The following is a 23,321-nucleotide window of genomic DNA, read 5'->3' on the forward strand; positions in this document are numbered from 1 at the left end:
GATTATAGGTATAATATTAATGCATCCCTTTTGAAATATTTTATTTCAGCTGGCTACTCTTGAATTCCCCCCAAAGAAACTATTTGGAAACAAGGATGAGCGCGTGATTGCCGAGAGGCGAACTCATTTAGAGGTAACAGAATTAAGCTTTTCTTTCTCTGATGTATATAGAAAATTTGCCATCTGATTGGTAAGAATTATCCCTGTTAAACACTATTACTTGTGTTCCTGAGTGTGAAGGTGCTGCTTCATTAACACAGGAGATGGCAGCAGTAGATTATAAAGTAATAATATCAGTTTATTTAAAATATAACTTTATCCTCCTTCTGGTCTAAAGGAACATTTTTTTCTGTTTTTTTTTTTAAAGAGATACATTTATTCTAAGGGTTAGGAAGCAGGTTGTGGGTGAGAACTAAATATTCACCGCTGACAGATGGTATGTAATACAGAATAAGAGTATGAAGCTTGCTACAAAAAACTTAGAATTAATTAACTGAAGCTTTATATATTGCATCATTGTTACTTTTCTAAGATAGTTTTATGCAAAAAGACATATACCTATTTTAGTCATGGTTAGGTTTCTTTTGACTTACTTTAATTTGTTATTTTTTTTTTGATTTTCTAAGTCAGTTGTAAGTAGCACTCCAGTTTAATGCAACTGTTATTTTCCTGATTGCCTTACTACCAATACACATTGTTCACCTCTTTATCCAGCTCATGTTTCTTTTCAAGATATTGTTGCTTATTTAGTTAAGATCTGATGCTAATGAGGCCAAAGCCACGTGCTGAGACCTTTTGTGGACCAGTTGGATATTTTTGAGAACGGTGGGAAGCACAGGTGCTCAGTCACAGTTGTCCTCAGTCCTTAGCCTCTCATTTATCATCAGAGCCATTGGGCAGACAGAAGACAAAGTACCAGTAACTCAGTACACTGTGGTGTCAGCCAGCTTTCAAGGGCCCTCAAAGTCCCCTTTGCTGTTTCTCTAAGTGGGGTAATAACCAGACCCTTTGCAAATGAAAATTCATAAGAAATGAACCTGCTTGGTCAAATTTTCTTGAAGCCTTGATTGTATATTCAAATATAAAAATAGAAATAGAACTAGTGATGTTTTTCTTTACCTAAGAAAGAACTTGCCTGCCTCAGTTATTTAGTCTTGTCTTTAAAGGAAACATAGAGAACGATAGAATATAAGAACAAGTTTATAAACCAGCAAAAACGTAGATTGTTCTCAACCCTAGTAATTAGGGCTCTAATTAAACATGCGTGGTGCCCAGGATTGTTTCTGCTGTGCATTTGTGGGCGCAAGGCTTGGTGACCCTTGTCTTTCCATTCCAGCTTCCAGTGTCAGTGAAATTCCAGGTGCCCTCTCAGATTTTGTACTTTCTTATGAAAACCATGTCTTTCCTTTCATCGTCTCCTACATAACCATTTAGCCCTATTAAGCCCTAAGCTGTTGGTGTGCAGACTTTTATTTTGATGTCTTTACCTATACAAGGATTCCTTCTGTTGCCTGTGATGGTTACTCACTTGTCTCATTAGCCTTTTACAGAAAGGTTTCCACACTGCGTGGAAATAGACATATTTTAAATTAAATACCTTCCACCTGACTTTGCTAAAGAACAGTATGTTCTTTTCAAGGAGTGAGCAAAGTTTAGATTCACTTTAATGGAAAATTAATCTGAGATTCTTGGGTTAATTTCTTGTAACTGTTATGACTTTTTCATCTCCTGACATCATATGATTTAGTGTCATTTCATGTGAAAATGAATATACTCATTTTCCCTGAACTTCCTATTTGATTTAATTCCTCTATTTAATTCCTACTACATGCTGGGCAGGCCTTTATTTAATCCCTGCTACATTCTGGAAACAGTACTAGCTGTTAGGTAGAATACAAAAATATATGACATATCTTCTCCTCCAAGAGCATATGTTTAAATTTCTATAGAAATGCTACCTACAGGAATAATATAAATACATAAGCGCATACAGAAAGTCAGATTCTAGTAGGAAACAACTGCAAAAGCTAATGCACATAGTATTTGCACAAAGGGAATTATCTGATGAATTTTTGAAAGCTATAAATGCAAGTTTATTCTCATTCTGATAGAGCAATTCCAAGCAACATTGTTTTGTTTTCATCTTCCTTACCTATTAAAATATTTCTAAGATTTGAACCTTATGTTTATCAGCAAAAAGTATAAAATGTTTTCATATTAAAGACGTGGACACCATGCTGATATTTTCCAAGTTTTATAAGTTAAATATGTTAAAATAATAATTTATAAAAATGGTGGATAGTAACAGAAATTTCTGGCTGTCATGAACTGTCTTGAAGATTAATTTTCTTTCCTTGGAGGCGAGAATATTTGTTGAGTTAGTGGCAGTGGCAGTGTGGGACTGGTGGATCATAGCATTTAATATATTGTGTGGTAAAGGTACATGATGGTGGTAAATGGAGGAATATATATTTGGCCTCTGGTGCAAAGCCTCGTTGATTCACTTGTATTATCCCTACCCATGCACAGTTATCAGAGCAACTCTGGTGTGTAGCTGGAACCAGCAGAATCTGGCTTCTATTGACCCTTGAATCTCATGCTCAAACAACTGGTCTGTTTAGCTCAAAAAAAAACACAGGAAAGTCAATCAACATTGTGGTATAATATGCTTCAGGGTGCCGTTCCCCCACAGAATTTTTTTAGCAAAAACTGATAGAGCCATCTTCCTCAAAATGCTATAAAACAGTTGAAGGGTCGATAACGTGTTGAGTACAGAATTAAGAAAAGACAGCTTTAAAACAGTAGGTGAAGCTCGATGTGTCCTTGCTGGTCTTTTCCAACCCTTCCCTATACCTGGTGTCAAGCCAGCCTTCGATCCCATTGTGGGTCCCTCGCCCTGTTCCAGAGGGAGCAGAGCAACCCCTGTGCACATACTGGGGAGTCTTATGTCAGTGCTAATCTAGCTGGTGGCAAACTGAAAGAATGAACAGGAAACTCTTCTCAGGTTCGCCCTCCCAGGCAAAAGCAGCTTGCAATAGCCAAAGCAGTGTAAGATACATTTATTTCTAAATAGTCTGGGGCAAAATATTACCCATTTTAAGACATATAATAGATCACCCAGGAGGGGGGTAGTCTGTTTTATAGGGTGTAAAGGGGACATTCAGATCCTGTAAACTGGTGCTTTCCTAAGAATACAAACAAATACAATCCCAGAAGATTCAGGCTTACAAAAGATGGAGAAGACCCTGCACTTCACATTTGCCTCAGACCGACGTTCTTAGTAGGAGGGCTAAACTCTGTAGAAGGGCACCAGCCATTGCAAAGTCAATTTCCAAAGACTGTGAAAGGTGATTCTGTGTTGTTTGGTTTGTTTTTGTTAGCTCCTGGCACTCAAGTAAATCCCTGTCATATAAGTAACTGGATAAAAGCTTAAAGAACAGACAGCTCCAAAGAACTGAATCCCAGAGTTAACACTTAAAAATATTTAAATGTACAATGTGCAACAAAAGATTACAAGACAAGAAAGAAACAGGAAATGGTGACCCATCCAAAGGAACAGAGAAAATCCGGAAGTCATAATGACGAATATATTACACATTAAGTTAGGTTATTTATGTTTAAAAATACTTAATCTAGCAACATATATATATATAAACAATTTTTTTTTATTGTAGAAGTTGTAGGTTTACAGGAAAATCATGTATAAAATAGAGTTCCCTAATATTAATACTTTCATTAGTGTGATATATTTCTTACAGTTCACAAAAGAACACTTTTATAATTGTACTGCTAACTATAGTTCATCATTGGCGATAGAGTTCACTGTGTTGTACAGTCCTATGTTTATTCTTTTAATTTTTATTCTGGTAACATTTATGCAACCTAAAATTTCCACTTTTAACCACATTCACATATATGATTCAGTGCTTTTAATTACATTTGCAATGTTGTGCTGCCATCACCACCATTCACTTCCAAAACTTTGAAATCAATCCACTTAGAAATTTTGTACAAGTTAAAAATTAACTCCTCATTCCCTAGTCCCAACCCAGGCCATGGTAACCTATAGTCTAGATTCTAACTCTCTGATTTTGCTTATTATAATTATTTCATATCAATGAGATCATATGACATTTTCCCTTTTATGTCTGACTTATTTCACTTAACATCATCCATGTTTGTTGCATGTATCAGAACTTCATCCCTTTTTATGGCTGAATAAAATTCCCTTGTATGTATATATCACATTTTGCTTATCCATTAATCTGTTGATGGACATTTGGGTAGCTCTCATCTTTTGGCAATTGTGAATAATACCACTATGAGCATGAGTGTGCAAATATCTGTTTGAGTCCCTCCTTTCAATTATACTGCGAATGTACCTAGTATGGGATTGCTGGATCATATGGTAATTTTATACTTAGCTTTCTGAGGAACCACCAAACTGTCTTTCACAGTGTTCCTATTTCTTCATCTCTTCTCCAACACTTGTAAAATTGTGCTTTTTTAATAGTAGCCATCTCATTATTCTCAATTTGATTCCATTTGTCTATTTATCAAACATTCCAAGAAGAATTAACACTAATCCTGCTTAAATTCTTCCAAAGTATTAAAGAGGAGGAACATTCCCCTACTTATTTTATGAGGCCAACATCACCTTAATATCAAAACCTTATAATTATACCACAATAAAATTATGGGCTAATATTTCTTAAGAATATAAATAAAAGAAAAAGAAAGGAGGTCCACAGGATCTTTGAGGGTTTCTTTCTTTCTTTCTTTTTCTTATCATTGCTCGAATCATTCCTCAACACATGTTTGGCCAATGTGAACTTTTGTAAGTTGACTGTAAACTTTTTACAAACACCACCCCATCCCCTGGTAATTGCTAATCTACTTTCTATCTCTGCAAATTTGCTATTACTGTAAATGATGTCTTATAATATTTGTGCTTCTGTGCCTTATTTCACAGAATGTAATGTTTTCATTGTTCTTCAGTGTTGCCTATATCTCATAACTTTGTTCTTTCTTATAGCTGAGTAATACTGTTACCTGTGTTTACAACATTTTGTTTATCCATTCATTCGTTGTTGGATACTTGGATTGTTTCTGCTTTTTGGCTATTGTGAATAATGTTGGTATAAACATTAGTGGCCAAGTGTCAGTTTGAGACCCCATTTTCAATTTCTTTGGGTACATACCTAGAAGTGGAATTACCAGCTTGTGCCATAATTCTGCGTTTAACTTTTTTAGAAACTGCCGTATTGGTTCCCATGATGACTCCTCCATTTTATACTCCTTACCAACAATACACTAGAATTCTAATTCCTCTGGGTTTTTTTGTTTGTTTGTTTGTTTTTGTAATGAACATCTTTTTGGTTATGAAATATCTCATTGTGGTTTAGATTTGCATTTCCCTAATGGCTAATGATATTAAGGATCTTTTCATATACTTATGGACATTTGTATATCTTCTTTGGAGACATGTCTGTTCAAATCCTTTGCATATTTTAAAATTGTTTTGTTTCTCTTTTCATTGTTGCATTATAAAAGTTCTTTATATATTCTGAATCTTTGAGGGTTTCTAATGTGGGTGGATTTCCTGAATATTGCTGCCTTCCTGGCCCAGCTTTAAACAGTTAAGTTCAACTGTATATGTTGAGGGAGAGATCCTCCCACCAGGTAGCCCGAGGATTATGGTGACAACCCTCACCATGGACATTTCCTAGGTTCTATATAGTACTTCATGTAGCCTTGCCAATAGCTCTAGGAGATTCATGTTTGCAAATAAAGCAGTGGAGGCAGCAGAAAAAGAATATATTTAGTCTCTTCCTGGTGAGTTGTTTTGAACAAAAAGATGCTTTTTACTGGATTTGAAGCCAGATACCATTACTCTTTGGTTGAACCACAAGGGATTGCCATCATTGCACTTAAAAATGGTGGAATATCTGCCATTTCATCAGCTTCAACTTAATACCACTGTGATCTCACATTTTCTAGGTGTTTACAAAGTACCAGGCATGAGTGAAATGCTTAATATGTCATGTCATTTACTCTTCACAGCCAACTGGTGAGGTTATTTCTATTTTTAACTCCATTTACAAGTGGTGAAATTGAATCTGGGGGTGATAAAAAAGGTCACATAGCTAGTAAGTGGGAAAGCCTCGATTCAGGCTTGGGTCTCTCATAACCAGTCCCTTCTCTGAGTAAGTAGCACGATATGAGTTTTAAGATGATTCTAAGGTCATCCTGTAAAGAAATCTCACATCTTCTGAAGAAACATTATCTTCCAACATCATCACTACGACATTAACTAAGATCTATTGCCTAATTATATATTCTTAAATATGACTTCATTCAGTCAGCAGTAATCGGGCACCTAGTCCCTGCCAGGCAGTGTTCTAGAACTGAGGAAGCACAGCAGCCCTGTCTTCTTTTCACTGATCACGGTGGGATGATAACCTTTCATTCTGATCTCATCTTTTTTTCTTAAAGAAATATGTTTATTGTGATTGTTGATTTTAAATAGTCACTTCATCGGTTATTAAATTTCTGAATCTAAGTTGCTTATGGCTTTGTTTATTTTTGAAGACATGATATGTCACATTGTTCTTATGCAGAGACTTTTTTGAGAATACATAAATTTCACCAAAATATGAAAAAGGGCTCCCTATCTGAATTACTGAATAATATAAACTCAGATGAACTTTAAAGAGGTTGTTAATGACTTTTAAATATGGTAAGTATTTAACAAGTATGCAAATATATATATAGTATGTAAATATTATATGTATATCCAAATGGATATCAGTTTGAGTTCTAATAGTGTGTAGTATGGTAGTTATTAACCATAGGCCTTAAACTTCCTGAATTGAACCGTGTGACTCTGAAATACATTGCTTCTCAAACAGTCAATAGTAAAGGACCCGTTATTTTTACTCCATCCCTTATCAGTGCTTTTGTAATATGAATAGAAATGAAATTATTAGAAAACTAAAATGAAAAAAATTAAATAAAAAGAACATACAGAATACAAGGGCAGTTCTTTTTTTATTATATTTGGAATTAATAGACATAAAATTAACTCTGTGGAGTTGCAATAAAGGTGTCTAAAACACAGACCCACTTTGTATTGCAATTTTAGAACTTCCATGAAACCTCACCTCCACTTCTTGAAAGGCTCCTCCTGTCATTTTCTTGTTTGTATCAAAAAATACCTTTTAATGTCTCCAATCTTCCTTATTATATTCTTAAGTTACTTGAAGGCAGCAGAATTGACATCTAATTCAGTTTTTAATCTCCCATGATGCTTCACACAGCTTTCAGTACTTATTTGTTCACTGAATTATCAGAAAATGTTCCCAAATTAGCCTAAAATTAATGAGTTTTTTTGTTTGTTTTATTTTTGTTGATTGATGGGAGGTGCATTTTCCTCTACTTGAAAACATTTCTACCAATCTTCTTAATAGTCTGTCATTTCGAGGAGTAACTGTAATTAATGAAAACAAACGAAATCCTCTAAAACCATAAAGCTTTCAAGAATAATACAACCATCTTTGGAAGTAAGAACCTGAGAAATTTGTATGTTTTCTTCAAAGTAATGGAGCTGGAATCAGGCCAAGGCTACTTCATTCTTCCCCATTTTTATCACATTAGCTAAAAGATTATTAGGATGGATAAAATGTCATGTGGTGGCTAAGAGTACAAGTCTTGGAGCAGATCATCCTGGTCTTGAATCCTGGGCCCACACCTTTGGAGGTATGTCACTGCTTCAGTTTCCTTATCTTTAAAAAGGGGATAATAATACTATCCTTAGAAAATTGCACTGAGCATTAGATGAGATAATATACCTAACATGGAATCTGTACAGTGAAAAAAATTCAAAAAACGTTAGGTGATGACAGGATGATATTGAAGAAGATGGTGGTGGTGATGGTGCTGCTGCTGTTGCTGATGGAGACTTATGGTGTACTTGAGATTTAGGAACCAAGGAATGTCAATAGACACTCCCCTCCTCAGGAATCATAAAGTATAACATGTGGAGTATCTTATTTTGTTACTTTACTTGCAAAATCAATTTCTAAGGGTGAATACACTAAAATTGTGTGAACATTCTCATTCATGATAATACCTGGAGGATGTCAAGGATCTCTTACTATAATACTGTACTTTCTTTCACTTGGAAAATTGTAATTTGGAAAGTAGGGGTGGCTTTCGGAATAATTTCGTGATAGAGCCATTGTCTAGTGTGAAAAAAATTAGAGGCTTAAGATCATGATGAAAAGAGCACAATTCCTCCTTTTTTACAAAGCTGCTTTCTATAGCTGGTTAGATCCATTGTCTTAAGACTGCCTACTGTGGAGTCCCCAAATATCTTGAAGTATCCCTGAGTCTGTGAACAAACCAGACATATGTCAATGCCTTTCAGCCAAAGGCCACCCCAGGAATACACCTATTTAAAAAAAGTCTTAGATTTATTGATTCATTGCAACAGGGAGAACACATGCCAAGAGGAGCCATAGGGTAGCTCAGTAAGTAGGTGCCAAAAGAAAAAGATTTGGCCTGTGTTAGGTAATTTTGCTGAGTGTGCAAGGAAGGAGGGTGTTTTTTTGGACTGGATGCTGATGATAATTCTATTCTGAGATATCTTAATAATTCTGTCTAAAAGACAAAAGCAGAATGAGTTCATAAAAGCATTGATTGGTAAAGAAATAGCAATCACCCATATTAACCCATATTAGCCAGGATAGGGGGATATTTGATCATATTCGTGGTTTATACAATGTTCACATTCTGGTCTGTGGTTAGACAAGATCATGGAATGCTGCTTTGTTTTGTTTTGTTTTGTTTTTTTAATTTGTTTCTTTTTGTTTTGCTCCTTAAGGTTATCGCATTGTAGTGTCTGCTGTTAGTGCTCTCTGAAATTGTTTATAGCCAATAGGAGAATACTGTAGCTTGGCTGTGATTGCCAGGTCAGCTCTGAGAATCCATTCCTCATCTGAAAGATGGGGATAGAATAGTACCCATTTATTAGAGTTGTTGTGAGGGTTAAATGAGATAATTCATATCAAATATTTATATATAAGGTGCCCGGGACATAGCAAAAACTAGAAATAATAACTTTTAAAAATTGCTACATTTTGGTTGTCCTAGTATCGACTGACAGTATAATTTTAAGAATAAACATTTACAAATTTAAAGGTCATGCATTTATAATACAGCTCCTTCTTTTTTCTCCTTTTCTCTCCTCATTCCTCTTTCACTTCTATCTTCCCTTTATCCTATTATTTTTTCTTTGCTCTATCATTACGTTGATGAAAAAAAAAGAGGAGGGAGGGAGAATGAATGGGTGAATAAATGGATAGGTGATGAATGGATACATGGATGAATTTGACACTATTTATTTTTCTTGAGAGTTGAGTTTAAGCTATCACTAAAAGAAAGATAATCTTCTAAACAAATAATGTTTTTCATACATATTTTTCCCACTGCCAAGTATATTTTGTTAAGTGCAGTTCAGTCGTTACTTTAAAAACTGAGAGTCGCTATTATTTCTAGTTTCTACCACCACCATTTTAATTCATTTATTTTTCCCAAACTCAAATTAGGTATCTGTGTATATAAATCAGTGTTTTTCAGAGCCCAGAATTAATGAGGTGCCCACCCAGTGGACCACCTTTGGAAATTACAAATTTGAACACAGAGGCCAGGAAGGAAATATATTGTAATCATGCTTAACCATAAAATAGGTTAGCAGCCACAGCCAGGTAAATATTGATAAAATTGGCACCAATTGCAAAGATCCTTTTCCCCTGTAATTTCCTTATATTACCACAAAGACTTTTTCACATTGATGTTTTCTTTAGGGGATCTTCATGCTCTTCTACTGTGGAATATCATTTAGGATGTTCTGAGTGACTTATTACTACATTAATCACACAATCAGTATAATCTGTAAAGGCTTTTCTTCAAGGGTCACTTAAGGTACTTCAGTATAAGTTACTCCTGTCTCCGTCCTTTACTTTCTGCTGTACTAAATGCACTTTAGTTTTGTCAGACAGAAAAGTTAGTGTAAAGTTAGCGTGAAAAACCAGGAAGCATTTGAGCACATTAATTTTGACATCATATTACAGTGAGAATTTCCCATGGGGGGAAAAGTGTCTTCATTTGAGGACATGGCACCAGTTTTTCTGGTAAATAGTGACCTACTTTGGCAATCCTTTACAACACTTTCTGGCTCAAAAGAGAACTTGATTTTACCCAACATTGTTAGATTTGTTAAAGTCAGGTGTCAAAAGTGTTCTTAGAATCAAATAATGCAATTCCATCAGATTAGCTAATTTCTACTGTCTGAAGGGTTATGCAACCATCTTCAGCTTTCCAAATCTCGGTGATTTAAAGGGATATATCAAATACGAGGATATAGAAATGAATGACCTATACCTTCTTTCTTCATTTTATTTTTTATTATGGCAATATACACAGAACATATACAAAACCAGAAAGAATAACGTAATGAACCCCAAAGTATCCTCCCCTGTCACCCAGCTCCAATCTCATTTCTTTTATATCCCCACACACTACACGTACACACACAGGATTATTTCAAAGTGCATCGCAAATAATATTAACCAGATCATTTCACCCATAAATATTTCAGGGTATGTCTTTTAAAAGAGAAATATATATATTTTTTAATATGACTACAATACCATCATCACACGCACACACATTCCCAAAATAAACTTTAATCCCACAGTATAAACTTATTGGTGTTCAGGCCTCCCCAATTTTCTCGTTTTTAAAATAGATATGTTTGAACCGAGACCCCACATTAGATGCACACATAGTATCTGGTTGATAATATTTCTTAAGTTTCTTACAATCTATATGCGTTCCTTTCTTCTTTGTTTCCTCTCCATTTATTTGTGGATCAAGCCATATTATTTTTCCCACTGAATTCCTCACTCTCTGGATTTTGCTGACTGCAGCCCCAGGGTGCTGTTCACTGTGCTTTTCTAGTGTGTTTTCTGAAAAACAGTGGTTAGACCCAATTTCTTGATCAAGTTTAGATTTGATTTTTTAGGCAGTAGCACCTCACAGGTGGGACTCTACACCACTGAGGAAGCCCACAGTGTCTTGTGGCCTCTCTCTTGGGATCTTTGCTGCCTTTATTAAAGCAGTCCAAGGACAATAGCAGTCATCATTCCTGCCCCAGGACAGCTCTCCATGCCTGGACCAAGCTCACCCTGAGCATTAACACTTATGTGGTTTCCGTGTTCAAAGAGGTCACAATCTTGTCAGACCAGAGACAAGTCAGCACATAATCCCAGGTCAGTGTTGTAACTTCAGGGATAGTTAGCTACTACTAATTTGGTGGTGGTTAGAGGATGTGATTCCCAAAACAGTGGTTATAAATGTGTCTAGCTGATCAAAATCATTGTGAGCAGCCTTTTTGGATAGATTCTCAGTCTTCTTTTTTCCAATATTTTTGTTTTGTTTTTAAAATTGATTTTTTATTAGAGAAGTTGTAGGTTTGCGGAAAAATAATGCAGAAAATATAGCGTTCCCATATTATACCCTCTCCTACACACAGTTTTCCTTATTATTAATACTTTGCATTAGCATGATACCTTTGTTGGAGAAACAATATTATAATAGTTATACTATAGTCCATAGTGTACATTAGGTTCACTGTTTGTGTTTTTAAAGTTCTATGCTTTAAATTTTTTTATCTAATTGTATATATATATATATATACAACAGCGCAGAAAACTGTTCAAGTCCATGCTTTCAGTTATTTTGGGTATTTATCTAGAAGCCATTCATATGGTAATTATTTAACTTTCTGAAGAACTGCTGAACTGTTTTCCTTACAGGCTGCTCCATTTTACATTTCCACGAACAATAAGTGAGTATTTCTATTTCTCCACATTGTCTTACTTCCAAACACTTGTTATTTTCCATTTTTTAAATAGTAGCTTTTCAAGTGGGTGTGAAATGGTATCTCATTGTGGTGTTGATGAGCATTTTCTTAATGGCTAATGATGGTGGGCATCTTTTCACGTGCTTTTGTCCATTTGTATATCTTTTTTTTATGTCTATTCAAATTTTGTGCACATTTTTTGATTGGGTTGTTTGTGCTTTTGTTACTGAGTTGTAAAAATTCTTTATAGATTCTGAAAGTTAAACTCTTTTTCAACTATGTGGTTTCTAAATATTTTCTCTCATTTGGTAAGAAGCTCTTTTTACTTTCATGATGAAGTTCTTTGATGCACAGAGTTTTTTAATTTTGAAGAAGTCCCACTTATCAATTTTTTTCTTTTGTTGCTCATAATTTTGGTATAAAGTCTAAGAAACCATTCATTCCCTAACCTAAGGTCCTAAAGATGCTTATTTATATTTTCTTGTAAGAGTTTTATGGTTTGGGTTCTTATATTTTGGTCTTTGATCCATTTTGAGTTAATTATTGTGTATGGTGTGAAGTTGGAGTCCACCTTCATTCTTTCGCATATCCATATCCGTATGTATATCCATAGCCAATATATTTTGATTTAGCCGGACTAGGGTGGGACCCAGAAATCTCTGTCTGCTGTGGGAAGGTGAGAATGGTAGACAGATAGACAAGAAAGCGAAAGTCATATCCTGAGGCAGAGCAAGATGGCATAATGGGTTGTGAAATTTAGTTTGTCCTCTAGAGAAGCTATTAAATAGCCAGGAACTTTGTTGAACAACTGCTGGGGAAACATCAGTGACCAGATACACAGCATACACCAGTCTTGAATGGGTGGAACAGCTGAGATCCCACACAGAACTGTAAGTTTCCCAAGCCCCAGAAGCTGGTACCCCTTCCCAACAGGCATGGCAGGCTGGTTCCCCGAGGGGAAAGGAAATAGACTTGACTAGTAGGAAGGAGTTAGCTAAACCAAGCTCCTGTTGCAGAATTTAACAAATTTTGCTTACTAAAAACATGCCCCAAGCACAGATAAACCTGGAATAAGCACTTAAGGAAGTTTTTGCCCCTGCAGAGAGGGGGGTGGGACTGATGGAGAAAAAAAAAAGAGACTTTTTGAGTTGGACAACACAAAATACTAGAAAAAGACTGGACCCCAAGGAAAGGGGACACACAGAGCCTGGGAACATATAGAGCCACATATCAACTCCAGCTCTTGTTTGGCAAGTATTGGGGAGCAGGGGTCTGGCTCTGAAAGACCTTTTTTTTTTAATTTCTTAACAGCTTATTAGATAGAACTGCCAGCACTCAGGTTCCAGCACTGTGCCAGAAAGGCGTAATTAAGGCATATCTGAGAGACATAATAAATAGTCAGGTGGACTATTCCCTAAAAGATATATCTTCTCCCCAAAAAAGGAAGCCCAGATCAAGTGGAGGCCCTCCTTCAGGGAATTCAAACCTCAGGGGCTGGGGCTGGAAAACAGAAGCAACCAAAGCCTACCTACTAAGTCAGCCCTAGTCTCAACCATTCCCCTGGCAGGGAGAGGTAACTGAAATTAAAGGCAGCTGCATCACTTTACCCTGGTGGGGAGCTGCGGACAGATAAACTCCACATGTTGGGCAGGAAAGGAAAGGAAAGGCACAGAGTCTAGAGGCTTTGTAGATAAGCCTGACAACCTGCAGGGTCTCACCCTCAAGTACACTTGATACTAGCTACTTTATCCTCCTGAAACATGGGACTCTCTGGTCTGGGAAAATCTGACTGGGGTTGATCATATGTGAGGAGACCCTCCTCAGAAAAAAAAAGGCTCCATATAGGCAGAGCAAGAAACAGAAAAACAAGAACTGAAAAATTCTGATAACTTAAACAGAGCCTATGCTAGAGGTCTAGAATAAGTTGAACTGAATGCCAAAGAACAATTGGAGAGCAAAGCCATCCAACAAGAAAACCCTAGGTAAAAGAGTGAAAATAACCTTGAGAATAAACTAGTTAAGGAAATCAAATGTCTAGGTGCCAGCAAAAAATAAGGAGTCATACCAGGAAAATTGAAGATATGGCCCAGTCAAAGGAATAAACTAACAGTTCAAATGAGATACAGGAGTTGAAACAATTAATTCAGAATGTTTGAATAGACATGAAAAATCTCATCAAAAATCAAATCCGTGAGTTGACGTAAGATATAAAGAAGACATTGGGTGTACATAAATAAACTGCAGAATTTATGCACATGAAAGGCACAACAGAAAAGATGAAAAAAACAATGGAGACTTATAATAGATTTGAAGAGGCAGGAGAGAGGATTAGTGAACTAGAGGGCAGGCCACCTGAAATCTGGCACACGAAAGAAAATATAGGGAAAAGAATGTAAAAATATGAGCAGGATCACAGGGAGTTGAATGACAACATGAAATATATGAATATTTTTGTTATTGGTGTCCCAGAAGGAGAAGAGAAGGGGAAAGGAGCAGAAAGACTAATGGAGGAAGTAATCACTGAAAATTTCCCATCTCTCATGAAAAAAATAATAATAATTATATATCTAAGAAGTGCAGTATACCCCAAACAGAATAGATCTGAATAGACCTACTACAAGACACTTATTAATCAGATTGTCAAATGTCAAAGACAAAGAGAGAATCTTGAAAGTGGAAAGAGAAAAGCAATCCATCACATACAAGGGAAGCTTTATAATACAATGTGTAGATTTTTCATCAAAAACCGTGGAGACAAGAAGATACTGATATGATATATTTAAGATTCTATAGGAGAAAAACTAACAATCAGGAATTCTATACCCAGCAAAACTTTCCTGCAAAAAGATGAGGGGGAGATTAAGATATTTCCAGACAAACAGTCACTGAGAGAATTTGTGTCTAAAGGACTGGATGTATAAGAAATAATAAAGGGAGCCCTGTCAGCTGATAGAAGGAGACAAGAGGGGGAGGTCTGGTGGAGGGCACAGAATTGAGGAGTATGAGTAAAGGTAATTTAAAGGAAAAGATGGAAAAGGTAAATAATATACAGATCTGACTAATAAAAACTAAAGGAAAAGATGGTAGAATCAAGAACTGTTTTTACAGCAATTACTTTGAATGTCGATGGACTAAACATACCAATTGAAAAATACAGACTGACAGAATGGATCAAAAAACATAATCCATCTATATGCTGTTTATAGGAGACACATCTTAGACTCAGGGACACAGATTGAGGGTGAAAGAATGGAGGGAGATCATCTGTGAAGGCTATGGCCACAGGAAGGCAGGAGTGGCTGTAGTAATATCAGACAAAATAGACTTTGAATGTAGGGACATCATGAGAAACGTAGGACACTACATATTAATAAGGGGGGCAGTTCACCAGGAAGAAATAACAATCGTGGATGTGTATGCTCCCAGTCAAGGAGCCCCAAAGTACATGAGGCACATATTGGAAAAACTGAAGGGAGCTATAGACATATCAACAGTAACAGTGGGAAACTTCAGTACACCACTCTTCACTCTAGATAGTACAACCACACAGAGGATAAACAAAGAAATAGAGAACCTAAACAATAAGAAATGAATTGGATCTAATAGATGTATGTAGATCATTATATCCCAAAACACCAGGGTACACATTCTTCTCTAGTGCACGTGGAAAATTCTCCAGGATAGATCATATACTGGGACATAAACTGAGACTATAAGTTTAACAAGACTGAAATTATTCAAAGCACTTTCTGTGATCAAAACGGAATAGTTGGAAATCACCAAAGAACCAGAGCTTTCACAAATAAATGGAAATTAAACAACATATTCTTGAATAATCAGTGGGTCAAGGAAAAAATTATTGGAGAAATAAGTAAATACCTGGAGATGAATGATAATGAGAGGGTAGCATGTTGGAACTTATGGGGTGTGGTGAGGGTGGTGATGAGAGGGAAATGTATTGCCCTAAATTCTATATTAAAAAACAAGAATGAGCAAAACTTGAGGATTTAACTGCTCATCTGAAGAATTTAAAGAGAGAACAGCAAACTAACCCCAAAGCAAATAAAAGAAAGGAAATGGTAAAGTCTATGGCAGAAATAAACAACTGGAGAACAAATAAAACAATAGAAAAAATCAACAAAACTAAAAGTTGGTTCTTTTGAGAAAATTGATAAAATTGATGGTCCCCTAGTTAGGCTAACAAAGAAGAAAAGAGAGAGGACACAAATAAATAAAATGAGAAACTAGAAGGGGGTTGTTACCACAGATCATGAAGAAATTTTAGAAAATCATAAGAGAGTATTATGAACAACTATATGCCAACAAGCTAGATAACTTAGATGAAATGGACAAATTCCTAGAAGCACGTAAATTACCTATACTGACTCAAGAAAAAATAGAAGATCTTAGCAAACCAATTACAAGTAAAGAGATCCAATCACTCATCAAAAATTTTCCTGCAAAAAGAAAAAAAAAAAGCCCAAGATCTGATGGCTTCATAGAAGAATTATATAAAACTTTTCAAAAGTGCTGACACCAATCTTGCTCAAACTCTTCCAAAAAATTGAAGAAAGGGGAACGCTACCTAACTCATTTTATGAAGCTAACATCACTCTAATGCCAAAATCAGATAAAGACGATACAAGAAAAGAAAACTACAGACCAATCTCCCTAATGAAATAGATGCAAAAATTTTTAACAAAATACTAGCAAATCGTATCCAATGCCACATTAAAAGAGTTATACATAATGATCAAGCGGGATTCATACCAGGAACACAAGGGTGGTTCAACATAAGAAAATCAATTAATGTAATATAGCGCATTAACAAATCGAAAGGGAAAAATCACATGATCATATTGATTAATGCTGAAAAAGCATTCAACAAAAAACAGCATCCTTTCCTGATAAACACACTTCAAAAGTTAGGCATCAAAGGAAACTTTCTCAATATCAATAAGGGGATACATGAAGAACCCATAGCCAGCACCATACTTAATGATGAGAAATTGAAAACATTCCCCTTGAGATCAGGGACAAGACGAGGATGCCCATTGTCACCACTATTATTCAACATTGTATTAAAAGTACTAGCTGGAGCAATAGACAGGAGAAAGAAATAAAAGGTATCCAAATAGGAAGGGAAGAAGTAAAACTTTCATTATTTGCAGATGGTATGATCCTGTACTTAGAAAATCATGAGAAATCTATAGTAAAACTACTTAAGCTAATAAACAATTCAACAAAGTGGCAGGGTACAAGATTAATGTACAAAAATCAGTAATGTTTCTATATACAAGCCATGACCTATCTGAGTTGAGAACTAAGGAAAATGCTATTCCATTCAGAATAGTGACCAGAAGAATTAGGTATCTAGGAATAAGCCTAACCAGGGATGTCAAGGACTTATACACAGAAAATTACAAAGAATTGCTAAAAGAAATAAAAAATGACCTAAATAAATGGAAAGATATTCCATGCTCATTGAAAGTAAAGTTGAATATCATCAAGATGTTGATTCTACCCAAACTGATCTGCAGATTCAATGCAATACCAATAAAAATCCCAACAACCTACTTTGTTGAAGACTTGGAGAAAACTGGTTGCCAAATTTATATGAAAGGGAAAGAGACCTCAAATAACTAAAGATATCCTAAAAAAAGGAAGAGTGAACTGGGAGGTATATCACTTCTTAACTTTAAAGCTTGGTATAAAGTCACAGTGGTCAAAACAGCATGGCACTGGCACAAAGACAAAAAAACTGACCAGTGGAATAGAATTGAGAGTGCAGAGAGTGACCAGCAAATTTATGGACATTTGATCTTTGATAAGGTCCCCAAATCCACTGAATTGGGTCATAATAGTCTTTTCAATAAATGGATATGGAAGAACTAGATTTTAGTAATCAAAGAATGAAAGAGGACCAGAATTAATTCAAAATGGATCAGAGACCTAAATGTATGAGCGAGTACCATAAAATGTAAGGAAACATCTTCAAGATCTAATAATAGGAGGTAACTTCTTAAACTTTACACCTAAAATACAAACTGTGAGGGTAAAATAGACAAACAGGAACTCCTTAAGATCAAGAACTTTTGTGCCTTAAAGGACTTTGTTAAAAAGGTGAGGAGGCACTAACTCAATGGGAGAAAATATTTGGAAACCACAAATTGGATAAAGGCTTGATATCCTATGTACATAAAGAAATTGCACAGATCACCACCAAAAGAACAAAGAACCCAATTATAAGATGGGCAGAGGGAAAGAATAGACACTTTTCTGAAGAGCAAATATAGATGGCTAAAAAAGCACATGAAGAACTGCTCATCTTCATTGGCTATAAAGATAATACTAATTAAGACCACAGTGGCTGATATTAAACAAATAGGAAACTATAAATGTTGGAGAGGATACAGACAAATTGGAACATTTATTCAGTGTCGGTGGGAATGTAAAGTGGTTCAGCCAGTATGGAAATCAGTTTGGCAATTCCTCAGAAAACTAAATATTGAGTTGCCCTGTGACCCAGTAATACTCAGTATATACCCAGAAGAGCTGAGGGCAGTGACACTAGCAGACATTACACATTGATGTTCATAGTGGCACTATCACAATTACCAAGAGATGGAAACGGTCCAGGTGTCCATCAAAAGACGAGTAGATAAACAAAATTTGGTGTATGCATATGATGAAATATACAGCATTTAGACAAAATGATGTCCCCAAACAAATGACAACATGGATGAACTTTGAGGACATAATGCTGAATGAAGTAACTCAGACACACAGATGCTGTGTGATTCCATTATTATGACTCTAATAAAGCCACCTGTGTTTTGGAGCAGCTAGAAGGAAAAGTCAGAGTTGAGGGCATAGTAGCCCATGACAAACTCTGGTAACTCTCTAGCTGCTTGTTGAAGTGTGCTTTGAAAATTATTGCTTTTTCCTTTCTTCTCTTTGTATACATAATATATGTATTATATTTTACAATTAAAAAACAATTAAAAACATATAGGCAGTTATAGTAATATTAGATAAAATAAATTCCTGAAATCAAAAATTTGAAAATATTTGGTATTTCAGTGCTCTAGCAAAGTTGGTATTTGTAGTAACTTTTTACTTGATGTTTTGAGAATGTACAGTTTTGATAGTTAATCAAATGGTATTTAAGATACTATTTCATATTTAGAATTCACGTAACTCTGAAATCTGCATTATAGGTATTTTTTCCTGCCTTGCTTTAATTTTTTTTATTAAAAATAATTAACTAACACAACATTTAGAAATCATTCCATTCTACATATGCAATCAGTGATTCTTAATATCATCACATAGATGTATGATCATCATTTCTTAGTACATTTTCATCGATTTAGAAAAAGAAATAGCAAGACAACAGAAAAAGAAATAAAATGATAATATAGAGAAAAAATAAAAATACAAAATACAAAAAATATATAAAAAACAAAAACAAACAAACAAACAAAAACTATAGCTCAGATGCAGCTTCATTCAGTGTTTTAACATAATTACATTACAATTAGGTAGTATTGTGCTGTCCATTTTTGAGTTTTTGTATTCAGTCCTGTTGCACAGCGTGTATCCCTTCAGCTCCAATTACCCATTATCTTACCCTATTTCTAACTCCTGCTGGACTCTGTTACCAATGACATATTCCAAGTTCATTCTCGAATGTCTGTTCACATCAATGGGACCATACAGTATTTGTCCTTTAGTTTTTGGCTGGACTCACTCAGCATAATGTTCTCTAGGTCCATCCATGTTATTACATGCTTCATAAATTTATCCTGTCTTAAAGCTGCATAATATTCCATCGTATGTATATACCACAGTTTGTTTAGCCATTCTTCTGTTGATGGACATTTTGGCTGTTTCCATCTCTTTGCAATTGTAAATAACGCTGCTATAAACATTGGTGTGCAAATGTCCGTTTGTGTCTTTGCCCTTAAGTCCTTTGAGTAGATACCTAGCAATGGTATTGCTGGGTCGTATGGCAATTCTATATTCAGCTTTTTGAGGAACCGCCAAACTGCCTTCCACAGTGGTTGCACCATTTGACATTCCCACCAACAGTGGATAAGTGTGCCTCTTTCTCCGCATCCTCTCCAGCACTTGTCATTTTCTGTTTTGTTGATAATGGCCATTCTGGTGGGTGTGAGATGATATCTCATTGTGGTTTTGATTTGCATTTCTCTAATGGCCAGGGACATTGAGCATCTCTTCATGTGCCTTTTGGCCATTTGTATTTCCTCTTCTGAGAGGTGTCTGTTCAAGTCTTTTTCCCATTTTGTAATTGGGTTGGCTGTCTTTTTGTTGTTGAGTTGAACAATCTCTTTATAAATTCTGGATACTAGACCTTTATCTGATATGTCATTTCCAAATATTGTCTCCCATTGTGTAGGCTGTCTTTCTACTTTCTTGATGAAGTTCTTTGATGCACAAAAGTGTTTAATTTTGAGGAGCTCCCATTTATTTCTTTCTTTCTTCAGTGCTCTTGCTTTAGGTTTAAGGTCCATAAAACCGCCTCCAATTGTAAGATTCATAAGATATCTCCCTACATTTTCCTCTAACTGTTTTATGGTCTTAGACCTAATGTTTAGATCTTTGATCCATTTCGAGTTAACTTTTGTATAGGGTGTGAGATACGGGTCCCCTTTCATTCTTTTGCATATGGATATCCAGTTCTCTAGGCACCATTTATTGAAGAGACTGTTCTGTCCAGGTGAGTTGGCTTGACTGCCTTATCAAAGATCAAATGTCCATAGATGAGAGGGTCTATATCTGAGCACTCTATTCGATTCCATTGGTCGATATATCTATCTTTATGCCAGTACCATGCTGTTTTGACCACTGTGGCTTCATAATATGCCTTAAAGTCAGGCAGTGAGAGACCTCCAGCTTCGTTTTTTTTCCTCAAGATACTTTTAGCAATTCGGGGCACCCAGCCTTTCCAGATAAATTTGCTTATTGGTTTTTCTATTTCTGAAAAATAAGTTGTTTGAATTTTGATTGGTATTGCGTTGATTCTGTAAATCAATTTAGGTAGAATTGACATCTTAACTATATTTAGTCTTTCAATCCATGAACACGGTATGCCCTTCCATCTATTTAGGTCTTCTGTGATTTCTTTTAACAGTTTTTTTTTGTAGTTTTTTTTTGTATAGGTCTTTTGTCTCTTTAGTTAAGCTTATTCCTAATTATTTTATTCTTCTAGTTGCAATTGTAAATGGAATTAGTTTCTTGATTTCCCCCTCAGCTTGTTCATTGCTAGTGTATAGAAACACTACAGATTTTTGAATGTTGATCTTGTAACCTGCTACTTTGCTGTACTCATTTATTAGCTCTAGTAGTTTTGTTGTGGATTTTTCTGGGTTTTTGACATATAGTATCATATCGTCTGCAAACAGTGATAGTTTTAATTCTTCCTTTCCAATTTTGATGCCTTGTATATCTTTTTCTTGTCTAATTGCTCTGGCTAGAACCTCCAACACGATGTTGAATAATAGTGGTGATAATGGACATCCTTGTCTTGTTCCTGATCTTAGGGGGAAAGTTTTCATTTTTTCCCCATTGAGGATGATATTAGCTGTGGGTTTTTCATATATTCCCTCTATCATTTTAAGGAAGTTCCCTTGTATTCCTATCCTTTGAAGTGTTTTCAACAGGAAAGGATGTTGAATCTTGTCCGATGCCTTCCCTGCATCTATTGAGATGATCATGTGATTTTTCTGCTTTGATTTGTTGATATGGTGTATTACATTAATTGATTTTCTTATGTTGAACCATCCTTGCATACCTGGGATGAATCCTACTTGGTCATGATGTATAATTCTTTTAATGTGTTGCTGGATTCGATTTGCTAGAATTTTGTTGAGGATTTTTGCATCTATATTCATTAGAGAGATTGGTCTGTAGTTTTCTTTTTTTGTAATATCTTTGCCTGGTTTTGATATGAGGGTGATGTTGGCTTCATAGAATGAATTAGGTAGATTTCCCTCCACTTCAGTTTTTTTGAAGAGTTTGAGCAGAGTTGGTACTAATTCTTTCTGGAATGTTTGGTAGAATTCACATGTGAAGCCGTCTGGTCCTGGACTTTTCTTTTTGGGAAGCTTTTGAATGACTGATTCAATTTCTTTACTTGTGATGGGTTTGTTGAGGTCATCTATTTCTTCTTGAGTCAAAGTTGGTTGTTCATGCCTTTCTAGGAACTTGTCCATTTCATCTACATTGTTGTATTTATTAGCGTCAAGTTGTTCATAGTATCCTGTTATTACCTCCTTTATTTCTGTGAGGTCAGTAGTTATGTCTCCTCTTCCATTTCTGATCTTATTTATTTGCATCCTCTCTCTTCTTCTTTTTGTCACTTCTTCTTTGTCACTCTTGCTAAGGGCCCATCAATCTTGTTGATTTTCTCATAGAACCAACTTCTGGTCTTATTGATTTTCTCTATTGTTTTCATGTTCTCAATTTCATTTATTTCTGCTCTAATCTTTGTTATTTCTTTCCTTTTGCTTGCTTTGGGGTTAGTTTGCTGTTCTTTCTCCAGTTCTTCAAAATGGACAGTTAATTCCCGAATTTTTGCCCTTTCTTCTTTTCTGATATAGGCATTTGGGGCAATAAATTTCCCTCTTAGCACTGCCTTTGCTGCGTCCCATAGGTTTTGATATGTTGTGTTTTCATTTTCAATCGCCTCGAGATATTTACTAATTTCCCTTGTAATTTCTTCCTTGACCCACTGGTTGTTTAAGAGTGTGTTGTTGAGCCTCCACGTATTTGTGAATTTTCTGGCACTCTGCCTATTATTGATTTCCAACTTCATTCCTTTATGATCTGAGAAAGTGTTGTGCATGATTTCAATCTTTTTAAATTTGTTGAGACTTGCTTTGTGACCCAGCATATGGTCTATCTTTGAGAATGATGTATGAGCACTTGAGAAAAAGGTGTGTCCTGCTGTTGTGGGGTGTAATGTCCTATAAATGTCTGTTAAGTCTAGCTCATTTATGGTAATATTCAAATTCTCTGTTTCTTTAATGATCCTCTGTCTGAATGTTCTGTCCATTGATGAAAGTGGTGAATTGAAGTCTCCAACTATTATGGTAGATGTGTCTATTTCCTTTTTCAGTGATTGCAGTGCATTCCTCATGTATTTTGGGGCATTCTGATTCGGTGCATAAATGTTTATGATTGTTATGTCTTCTTGTTTAATTGTTCCTTTTATTAGTAGATAGTATCCTTCTTTGTCTCTTTTAACTGCTTTACATTTGAAGTCTAATTTGTTGGATATTAATATAGCTACTCCTGCTATTTTCTGGTTGTTATTTGCATGAAATATCTTTTCCCAACCTTTCACTTTCAACCTATGTTTATCTTTGGG

General features: G+C 35.5%; 1 protein-coding gene across 5 annotated transcripts in view; it reads left to right on the forward strand.

The window, feature by feature from the left end:
* KIF16B (kinesin family member 16B) overlaps positions 1 to 23,321 on the forward strand; it is a 370,689-nt gene that overhangs the window by 305,598 nt on the left and 41,770 nt on the right. For 4 of the 5 annotated variants that reach the window (XM_077115078.1, XM_077115089.1, XM_077115081.1 and 1 more), the window contains one exon: positions 50 to 133. In XM_077115078.1, coding sequence (XP_076971193.1) covers positions 50 to 133 — 84 coding nt within the window. Of the gene's footprint in view, positions 1 to 49; positions 134 to 11,879; positions 11,912 to 23,321 lie in introns of all 5 variants that reach the window. The other variant, XM_077115084.1, reaches the window with a different exon arrangement.

This window comes from Tamandua tetradactyla, chromosome 1, assembly GCF_023851605.1.
Source record: "Tamandua tetradactyla isolate mTamTet1 chromosome 1, mTamTet1.pri, whole genome shotgun sequence".
NCBI lineage: Eukaryota > Metazoa > Chordata > Mammalia > Pilosa > Myrmecophagidae > Tamandua > Tamandua tetradactyla.